This window comes from Arachis ipaensis, chromosome B03, assembly GCF_000816755.2.
Source record: "Arachis ipaensis cultivar K30076 chromosome B03, Araip1.1, whole genome shotgun sequence".
NCBI classification, from domain to species: Eukaryota; Viridiplantae; Streptophyta; class Magnoliopsida; order Fabales; family Fabaceae; genus Arachis; species Arachis ipaensis.
In genome coordinates this window covers 50,235,242-50,246,354 of record NC_029787.2, presented here as the reverse complement: position 1 = coordinate 50,246,354, position 11,113 = coordinate 50,235,242, and the positions used below count along the sequence as shown (strand labels likewise).

The window sequence follows — 11,113 nt, the reverse complement described above, 5'->3', positions numbered from 1 at the left end:
AGAAAAACTCGATCTGGCGTGAAGTTCACTGATAAGGATCCTCTATGTATTATCGTGAGCCCAACGACCAGCTACGATGTTCTCGTTAGCTCCGTCCTGGTCAAGCTTGGTCTGGAAGGAGTGAAAAGGGTTAAGAAGTTTTTCTATCGCATTCCAATCACGGTGCTCCATGATACGGTGAAGTATGATTGTTTCACGATCGGGAGTGATGAGGACTTGCAGGTCATGTTTATTTGTCGTAGGCAGTTTCCCGAGGTCAGGACACCAGAGCTATTGGTAAAGTTGGTTGACGTCGTATCCAGCTCGGGTGGGTCGAACCTGAATGCCAACACTATAGCCGCAGTGGCCGGTTCGAGCTCGAGACCTGCGGTTGCTTCATCCTCCGTCCCAGTGTATGAGCCAGCGATCCAGCTTGCCGCCTCCCTATCGTTTGCTGTTGATCTCAGCGGCAACGTTGGAGACGAGGTTGGATATGGGGAACATCTTCCGACCGAAGTACAGTGTCCTACACCGGATGGTGTTGGAGAGGGATTGTTTGATGATCCAGATGACGATGATGTAGAGCCGGATATGATCGCCGATGAAGCGGCGATGATGTTGGAGCGAGTGATCCGATAAGGGCTACTGGTGGATCTAGTTCTGGCACACAGCAGTACCCACCCCATTTTTCATCTTTGGACCTGGATGCCATGAGGCAGGACGAATATGCTGGGCAGCTTGTTGGATTTGGCGCTAGAGATACGGAAGGGTCTGCCGGTATGACAGAGTTCCAGGTTGGTCAACAATTTAAGGATAAAGATGAGGCGCTGTTGAGTGTGAAGACGTACAGCATCCGCCGAGGGGTACAGTACAAGGTAGTTGAGTCTGACTATCGCAGGTACGTGGGAAAGTGTTCTGAGTTTGGGAATGGGTGCACATGGTTGATTCGGTTGAGTCTCCGGCAACGCAAAGGCATCTGGGAAGTCAAGCGGTACAACGGACCGCATACCTGTCTCGCCACCTCCATCTCCAGCGACCATAGGAGTTTGGACTACCATGTGATAGCGACATTCATTATGCCAATGGTTAGGGCTGACGCATCCTTCAACATCAAGGTGCTTCTAAATGTCACGGCTGCACACTTTGGCTTCAGGCCTACATATAGGAGGATGTGGATGGCGAAGCAGAAGGCGGTTGCAATCATCTATGGGGACTGGGATGAGTCGTACAATGAGCTCCCTCGATGGGTGTTAGGAGTTCAGTTGACGATGCCTGGTACTGTAGCAGTCCTCAGGACTTGCCCTGTTCAAGTTGGGGGACAGGTGGATGAGTCTCAAGCTTATTTTCATAGGATGTTCTGGACTTTTCCCCCTTGTATCGAGGTATTTCGTCACTGCAAGCCGTTGGTGAGTATTGACGGCACCCATCTATATGGCAAGTATGGGGGAACGTTGCTTGTGGCGATTGCACAGGACGGGAATTCCAACATACTCCCTGTGGCATTCGCACTAGTTGAGGGTGAGAATGCTGAGTCATGGTCCTTCTTTCTCTCCCACCTCCGTCAGCACGTGACACCTCAGCCAGGTCTGTTAGTTATTTCAGATAGGCATAACGGCATCAAGGCAGCACTCGAGGCACCCGATGGGGGATGGCTACCTCCGGCTGCATACCGGGCATTCTGCATTCGACACGTTGCAGCTAATTTTGCCCTCACCTTCAAGGGCAAAGATGCCTGGAGGCTTCTTGTGAACGCGGCATATGCGAAGACCGAGGTGGAGTTCGACTACTGGTTTGACATTCTGCGGTCTGAGAATCCGGCAATGTGTGACTGGGCGAACCGAATCGAGTATTCGTTGTGGACACAGTACTGTGATGAGGGTCGGAGATTCAGGCACATGACGACCAATATATCTGAGTGTGTGAATTCAATCCTGAAGGGGGTAAGGAACCTCCCTGTGTGCTCGCTGGTGAAGGCCACATACGGAAGGCTTGCGGAACTATTTGTCCGTAAGGGGAGGGAGGCCCAGGCTCAGATGGGTACCGGACAACAATTCAGTCAATACCTGGTAAAGTGTATCGAGGCAAACCTGAAGACGGCCAGGTGCTTCACGGTGACTGTTTATGACAGGGATAACTCGGAGTACACTGTAGCTGAAACGACTCTGACAAGTTCGTTCTCACTTGGTACCTACAGGGTCTCACTAGGGTCTCAGACTTATGATTGTGGATACTTCCAAGCGCTTCATTTCCCGTGTCCTCACGCACTTGCATGCTGTGCTTATTCACGTCTAACTTGGCAGCCTTACGTCCACGAAGTCTATCGCCTGAGTTCTGTTTTCGGTGTCTATCAGATGGGATTCACACCTCCCATTCAGGAGGGTTTCTGGCCACCATATGTCGGGCCCACCGTTATACCAGATCTGAAAATGAGGCGTGCGAGGGAGGGTCGGCCGAGGTCTACTCGCATACGCACCAACATGGATGATGCAAATCCGAACCGGCCAAAGAGATGTGGCCTCTGCAGGCAACCAGGACACACTCGTCGGAGTTGTCCGCAGGCCGGACGACCCACAGGCACAGGGGGGAATGAATAGGAACGTTGGTTTCTCTGTTTTTATTTCTATTAACTTCAGCACGTGTATTTTATTTTACTTAGCAACCAATGTTCTAGGTGAAACTAAGTTGTGTTTTATAAGTCATGAAAGTTGTATTTCGTACGAAATATGTATGTTGAATGTCTTTCTAATTATGGAGTTAAGTCACATAACCAAAGTACACCTTCTGACTAGGTGTTTGATAATACACTAAATAACATCAAAGTAACTGTTGGATGCACAAAAACATAAAGAAGCTCATACATAACACCGATAACCAATTAAGAAGACACAAAATAAAAACATGACTATAAGAAATACACGACGATCCCCGAATCATCTAAGGAGGTGCGAACCCGTGAAACAACGGCGTGGAACCCGTGTCCTATGACCTCTCCGAATCAGTGGCTCCTCATCCTCAATCGAGTCGTGGTCGTCATCCAGAGCATCCTCTGTCGGCGTCCTGGGCGGGACATGTACCGGTCTGGATGATGACGGGCCGGCAACTGAATGTGACCCTAGAGTATGTGCGGATGCTGGCGTCCCACCCAGGGCAAAAGTCTGCACAGGAGGCACCGTGGCAGGCTCGCTCAGATCTACATCTAATGGTGCCTGTGTCCCTATCGTCTGAGCTCGTCCTCGTGCAGCATCATCCTCTTGCATGATGGTCCGGATATCCTCAAGGAAATGTGGTCCACCGAACTCTGCCACAATCCCGTCACTAGCAAGAAAGTCTGGAAACATGGAGCCCGGACTCACCCATGGAGTACTGTCCTGAAGTGTCTGATCGTCACCGGGAACACCGACGAAATAATCTCCAAGCCCAACGTCAGTGTGAGTCGAGGGATCTCCCATACCTGATCCATACCACTCACCATCATGTCCCCCCTGATGGGGCCTTTCAACCCCGACTGCCTCACCTCCTCCAGCTGCATCCCTCCCAGGCTGATGTGCATCATCTCTAGCATCAGCCCCACTCCTCCTGCCTTCACGCCCACCTCGTCTCCCGTGAGCCCTACCTGCGTCCTCAACCTCCTCCATAGCATGATCGAGCCAGGCATGCTCACGCTGGCTATGACGTGTCCCGACTCGAGCTCTCCTCTCAACACGACGTCTGTCAGGAACTCGGCCTGCACCCCTCTGAGTCGCCTCCTCCGGAATAGGAATACCTCGTGGATCCCCCAAGTACATCTCTAGCGACAGGAATCTCTTTCCATGCTGATGCCACCATGCCAAGAAATCATGCGAGGGACCAGGGTCGGCCACAATGTCGAACTGTAAAATGTGCTCCGCACGATTCTGCCAGTGAAGATGCCAGTCAGGTAAGTGCGACGGGAACCAACGGTCACCTCCTCTCCCGTCCTTCGACATCAAGAAGTCGATGTTCAGGGGGGATGTGGTGGGGGCTGTACGCCGCCAAACTGCGGTAACACTCTATCAACCTGATGTCACTCAACAACCGCAAAATATATCAGGAACGTCACACACCGCCATAACATCGTATGCCGAGGCTCCAAGACCTCCGGATGGACAACCTGGATGACGTCGAGTGCGCTATAGGGCATCCATATGAACTGAAAAAACCATATAAAATCAATTAGAGGTCTCTTTTAGAATATATAAACTGAAAGAACGACTAGATATAGATATGGGCTCAGCATACTTACATCCCGAGGCTGTAACAAGTCGATCTTCAGGCGAGCCATCTGCACCCGAGGTCCCTTGTTGCTAATCCCAGGATTGTAACCAGACCACCTGCGTAATAAGTTAAACTTGTTAATGCATTCGTGAGTCATTCTAACGGACATCAAATTGCTTGCATAATTGAAAGTGAATACCATAACGATACATAATACAAAACAATAAAGGTACCTCGAGGCAAGGGGCCAGCTAAACGCATCATACCCAGGAGGCCTAAAAGAAGGAAACCTCCAAAAGATCCAAGACCGCAGTAACTGTAACGGCCCAACTAACTTTACCACATGTCTGTTGGCAACTCGGCACATGCATCGGTACAACCATGCTAGTGCCGCCGACCCCCAACTGTAGCCACCCATCTCCTCAAGTCTAGCAACAAAGGGTAGCCATCTGATGTGTATACGATTGCCGGACTTGTCGGCAAACAGCTGCGTCCCCAACAACACCATGATATAGGCACGGGCAAAGCGCCTAACTGTCTCATCGTCAGCCCCGTCGGGACACTCTCCAAATGTCTCCTGGAACCATGTGCAGTTGACTGCGAATTTTTTAATTTGGTTTTCAGGAGGTAAGACACCGAGCAACTCATGGAACCACGTCCAAGCAGGCCTCCCACCCTCAATGTATAGGTGGAAGTCTTTCAGACAACCACTAACGTAATGACCGTCCACCGGCAACCCCAGCTGGTATGCGACGTCCTGAAGCGTGATGGTGCACTCTCCGAACGGCATGTGGAAGGTGTGTGTCTCAGGCCGCCACCTCTCCACCAATGCACTGACTAGAGGCTCGTCTAGTCGGAACCATCTGTCGTTCAGTCTCGCAAGATGGTACAAGCCGGCCATCTGCAAGTACGGAACGTATCTCTCATCAAGACGCATCCCCTGCTGCCGCCTAACGCTGGATATGCAACGCCGAGGCTGGACAGTAGATGAACCGCATAATTAGAACATTTTAACAAACCACTAACATATACAATTCATTTCATAAAGAACAAAAAAAGTAATCGTTCGATGCAACATATTAAACCTGCGACCAACATTGAATACATAAACCGGTTTCACAAACCACATAAAAAACCTACACCGCTAACATAAACCACGGGCAAAAACCATTAACAAAAAACAACAAACAGTAACCACTAAAAAAAGTTAACAAAAACCGCTAGCCTATACCTCTACCCTAAACCACTTCCCTAAACCGCTAACAGACACTAAAACCACTATCAAAAACCATTAACAAAAACCACTAACAAAAACAACTAACAAAAACTGGTGACAAAAACCACTAGCCTATACCACTATCTTAAACCGCTAACACTAACATAACCCACTATCAAAAACCATTAACAAAAACCACTGGCTAACACCACTTTCCTAAACCACTGTTTTCAAACCACTATCCTAAACCACTAACAATAACATAAACCACTATCAAAAACCGTTAACAAAAACCACTATCATAAAACCACTATCATAAAACCAATGTCATAAAACCACTATCATAAAACCACTATCATAAAACCACTATCATAACAGAAAACACTATCAACAGCGCAACATCAGCGACCACTAACCTCGTCGTTGATCACCCCAGCGATATGAGCAACTCCATCCAAACGATAAAGCCTCCCCGGATCGTCCCCCATCGCCTGAATATGCCGCTCCGGTCTTACTTGGCCCGAATGTTGGTCGTTTTCTCTGGAATTTGGTGGGGTATGAGAATGAGAAAGTGATTCGAATGAACTTGATTCGAACTCTTTATATATGCGAATCCATTGTAATTCGAAACAAGTCGACTCGAATTACTTAGTGTAGCCGAAATCAGGTAATTCGAATCAATATGATTCGAACTACACTCGTGTGTCCTTCTCCATGTAATTCGAATTAATATAATTCGAACTTCTCCATTATAATTCGAATGAACTCCACTCGAATTACTCACAAATTTCCATGCATAATTCGGTACAACTTGATTCGAATTACGTGGTAAGAGTGATAGGGAGTAATTCGAATTCAATCAATTCGAATTACGTTCAAAGCTAATTCGAATCCTTTTGATTCGAATTATATAAAAATGTGATCTGGTGGATTGTTGTAGCAAAATTTGAATTGGCGGATTTGGGTAAATATGAGCTCCCCTTGGCTCATTTGAGTTTTTTACCCTAAATATTAAATGATTTAATAAATAATATATAAGGCAATGAAATAAATGAATTCATTTAACTTAATTTATTATCTTATTATTTTATATATAATAAAATGAGTATTAATCATTGTAGTGAATGAAAATTTATTATTTTTAAATGAATTCATTTAATTCATTTAAAAATATTGAAAGATTCCAATTCTATATGCTATGATTTTATTTTATTATTAATGTATATATACTCCTATATTATATATTCTATGATTCCTATATTCTCAGATAATATTTTCAATTTTTTTTAAGTTTAATTTATTATTTTTATTCATCAGAATTTATTGTTTATCTTTATTATTTTTAGACATCAATTCAATTTCTTTAATTTAATAATTCAACAAAATATACTAATTATATATAATTAGAATGTGCTTTTTATCCCTTTTTTCTCTCTATTTTGTGCTTCGAGTGTAATGTTTGTAATTTTTTTATTTTTTATTTTTTCTATCTTAATTTTGCTAAAATTTTTTATAATTTTATTTTATATCAATTATTTTTTTACACACATTATTTATTTTACCTTCTTTTACTTCTTTTAATTGTTCTCTTTATTTTATTTTTAATTTTTAATTTTATTTTTACTCCTCATATATAAATTTATTATAATTCATCACATGCATGTTCTTTTTGAATTTAAGTGACTTTTTTAGGTTATATTTTACCATTGATGCTCGATATTGTTTTTAAAATTTTAGCGTAATTGAGTCTAAATTTTACATTTTGAAATGAATTTACTCAAAAAAAATTAATATGTAAATCACATTATTATTACAAATTATTTTTTTAACATAATTAATAGTGCTTATTTGAACCATTAAATGTAGCTTCTAATGATATTAAAGTCAACCTATTTTATTATCTTGTGCCTTCAAAGAATTTACACGACTAACTTAAAAATATAACAATTGAAAAAAATTCATTACAATGGGTATATTCATTTTAACAAATATTCTTCTATCTAATACTATAAAAAAATATATTGGCCACTTTGAATTATTACAGGTCAACTTCTATTAACATTAGTAGAATGCCTAAATTGAGATATATTCATCAAACAAACAATCAATGATATACTCTTAATTTGTATTTAATGCACTCAACTTGAATAAATAAGAAATTATCTTATTTTAATTTAGTCTTTAATTCACATGATTTGAATTTAGCTTAATATATAGTATTTGATTTGATTTGATTTGATTTGATTTAATTATTAGTTAAAAATATCTCTGTTGTCTATTTTATTCATAAATTTATTATTTAATAACTAATAAATTAATCAAATTAATTAATTAATACACAAAACACAATAAATTTGGTTTAATAAATTAAAAGAATTAAATTAAAAAATACTAACAGAATATTAAAATAAATAAATTAGAAAATATTACCAAATTAAATTGATATAAATTATAATAAATTATATGATATATTTAGTTTATTGTAATAATCTGTATTTAATGAGTTAAAAGAAATAAATCAGAAAACACTCTCAGAAGCATGCCACGTCAGCTCCATCATTAAGTGCAGAAATTCGATTTTTATATAATCTGATTTTTCTATTCTATTATATAAAAATCGAATTTCTGCACTTAATGATGAAGCTGACATGGCATGCTTTGAAGAATGTTCTCGATTTAATTATTTTTTAACTCATTGAATGCAGTTTATTACAGTGATTTAATTATATCAGTTAATTAATTTGATTAGATTTAAGTATCACATAATTTAATATTATGTATATCAATTAATTGAATATAATAAATACAAATTAATTTAGTTAGAAGTTCATTGTTTTATAGTCTTTTATATATATATATGACAGAATATAACTATGGGTAATATTGTAAATACACAAAAATAATTTTTTTCTCTTTGTTTTCTTGCTTGTTATGGATGAAAAAATTTTTTTGGTGGGATCCACAAAAAAAATTTCCTTTCTTTCCATTTTCTTTGGCATCCAAACAAAGAAAAATAACATTTTTCATTCATTTTCCTTCCATCCTTTTTCTTTCCTCTTATTTTCTTTTGAACCAAACATAGTGTTTACGTATAATTTTGTTTTGCTTTAACTTTAATTTGTTTATTTAATAACAAAATATACTCATGTTAATTCTATCATATAATAGTCTATTTTTCTCCTATGTATTTTAATTTGTATAGTTACTATTTATCTTGCTATTTTCGTTTTCTTAAATTATTCTTTATTTTCTTATGACATAATAAATAAAAAAAAAAAGAGCAAAGAATGAAGAAAAAACGATGGCCAAAGATAGAGGCTAGAAGGCTAAAGCAACAATATTATTCCTCAGCATTATTATTATTAATATGAACTTTATTATTTCTTTTCTAATATTCTTTAATACGAGCTTTATTTCTTATTCTTTATTATTATTAATGCTTTTATTATTTTCTTCTCTAACTATAAATCTCTTTATAATAATTCTTTGGTAGAATATTGTTTTGGTCTAATAGATTTTTTTTCTATTTTTTTGTCAAAAAAATATATATTAAGAGAAAAAAAAGATACAATTAAATTTTAAAATTTAAATTTAAATAAGATGTGCAAAAGGACAACTATTGAATTGAGATCTAGAATTCATTCGGTAGATTTAAACTCTTTGTATTATCGCCATTGAAAATTTTAAATACTATAATAAAATTCTAGATATTTTTTATTTTAGGTTTAATTACTCTGTTGGTCCCTATAGTTTCGCAAAATTTTCAATTAGGTTCCATACTTTTTTTTTCCTTTTAAATGGTTCCTGCACCAAATTATTTTTCAATTAGGTCCCTCTTGGTTGTAATTGGCTTAATTGTATAGGGACCCAACTAAGAAAAAAATTGGTGCAGATACTCAAATAAAAGGAAAAAAAGTGTAGGGACTCAATTAAAAAAAATTTGGTGCAAGGACTCAATTAAAAGGAAAAAAGTATAGGGACCTAACTAAAAATTTCACGAAACTATAGGGACCAATAGAGTAATTAAACTTTTATTTTATTTTTTTTAAATTATACATTATACCATGTATTTGAATATTCTTTTTATTACACCAAATATTTTTTATTTATGTGTAATATACATTCCTATATATGTTATAGAAATATGATTTGATTTCACGAACTTGCCAAATTTTTTGAAAAAATCTAAAGCTAAAGCACAAAAGTCTATTTATAGATATTTTGCTTTTTTAACTAAAAACTGTAATACTTTTTGCCATATTTGTTGAAATCCTAAATTAAATATGAATATTAATTTTTGAAATAGAATAAATATATTTTAAATTTTTTGCATCTAAAAGTAATATTCTATCAATGTTAGAATTATTTAGATGGATAAATAACAGTGAATATAGAATTATTTAAGATGGATAGAACTAAGTACATCTTTTTATTGAAAATACGAGTTTAAAAAGATTATATTCAATTCTCAATAGTCAACCTCTAATTGAACCATTGTATGTTTAAAAGATTTTTGAATAAATGAAATAATTTTAGGTATATATTTTTTTAAATTTAATTAATTCAAGATATTTATTGTCGTTGATTAAAAAAGTAAATTGAAACGATAATTTAATATTTCTATACTCTTAAAATATTATTTATTTATTTTTTTAGCATTCTTTATCATCCAATGATCACATTAATATAATTTAAATCAATAAATTTATTTATCATCATTTGATTGAATAAAAATTCTATTTTATCTAAAAATTTTAGGATTTCTTAACCTCAAAATCATCCATGTTAAATCATTAAGAAATATAACTGAGAGCGCGGAAGCGTCCCTTCATTTGAGAGCATGATTGAGATCAGAGAGCTTGACTCTTGTAGTTCTTTGATCTTCGTCAACAAAAATTTTCTGTAGGCTAAATCACAACTCTACTGTGGAAAAAGAGTTACAGAGGTGGGTTTGATGTGTGGGGACAAAAATTCTGAAGTCATTACTTATATTTGAGTGTGACACTCATTAAATCCTAAAACCTAAATAAAATAGTATCTCTTATTTTAATCTCATTTATCCAAATCAAAATTAATAATGACTTATTTAATTTAATATTTATGACAATAAATGAAATCACCGTTATATAAGTCATTTATTGTGAAATTACTTAATTTTTTATTATAATTAATATATATATTGCCCAAAATATATTAAGAAATAATAATTTTCTAACAACCTTTCACTTGAGCTATACATATATATTTTTCTGAGATAATCACATCTTATAAATTTTATGCGCACATCTGAATGTTATTTCCCTTATTACTTTAATAATCTGGTATGTCTTATATTAGTTATGAAATTACCGCAACTTTTATCACATTAGTGTCGCAACGAAACTATGATGATCACCATACTAAAATACTCAATCACATAGATCAAATTTAGATGAGAAAATTCAGAAATTATATGCAAAAATGATCTCATGCATGCCTATTTCCAACTGGCCCAACTTAAATAAAAATTCTATTTTATGTGGTAACAAACTCACATGAAACTGTAACGGCAACGCCCGGGCTCATAGTGACGGACTAACGGCGACTAAGTGATGGATTTGTGGAAGAAGAAGAGAAGAATTTAATAGACTCACAATGAGAGAGAGAGAGAGAGAGAGAGAGAGAGAGAGAGAGAGAGAGAGAGAG

General features: G+C 37.3%; 2 protein-coding genes and 1 long non-coding RNA gene across 3 annotated transcripts; 1 reads left to right on the top strand and 2 right to left on the bottom strand.

Moving 5' to 3' along the window:
* On the top strand, nucleotides 690–2,573 carry LOC107633077. The gene is made up of 2 exons (XM_016336711.1): nucleotides 690–1,361; nucleotides 1,452–2,573. Exons 1-2 carry the CDS (start codon nucleotides 690–692, stop codon nucleotides 2,571–2,573), a joined length of 1,794 nt encoding a protein of 597 aa, XP_016192197.1.
* On the bottom strand, nucleotides 3,818–4,509 carry LOC110269690. The gene is made up of 3 exons (XR_002358453.1): nucleotides 4,446–4,509; nucleotides 4,241–4,328; nucleotides 3,818–4,147 (listed from the first exon to the last, which is right to left on the bottom strand). It is a non-coding gene; the product is annotated as an uncharacterized LOC110269690 (long non-coding RNA).
* Nucleotides 4,549–5,916, bottom strand: LOC107633078 (protein MAIN-LIKE 1-like). Its single transcript, XM_021117294.1, has 3 exons — nucleotides 5,845–5,916; nucleotides 4,675–5,188; nucleotides 4,549–4,559 (listed from the first exon to the last, which is right to left on the bottom strand). Exons 1-3 carry the CDS (start codon nucleotides 5,914–5,916, stop codon nucleotides 4,549–4,551), a joined length of 597 nt encoding a protein of 198 aa, XP_020972953.1.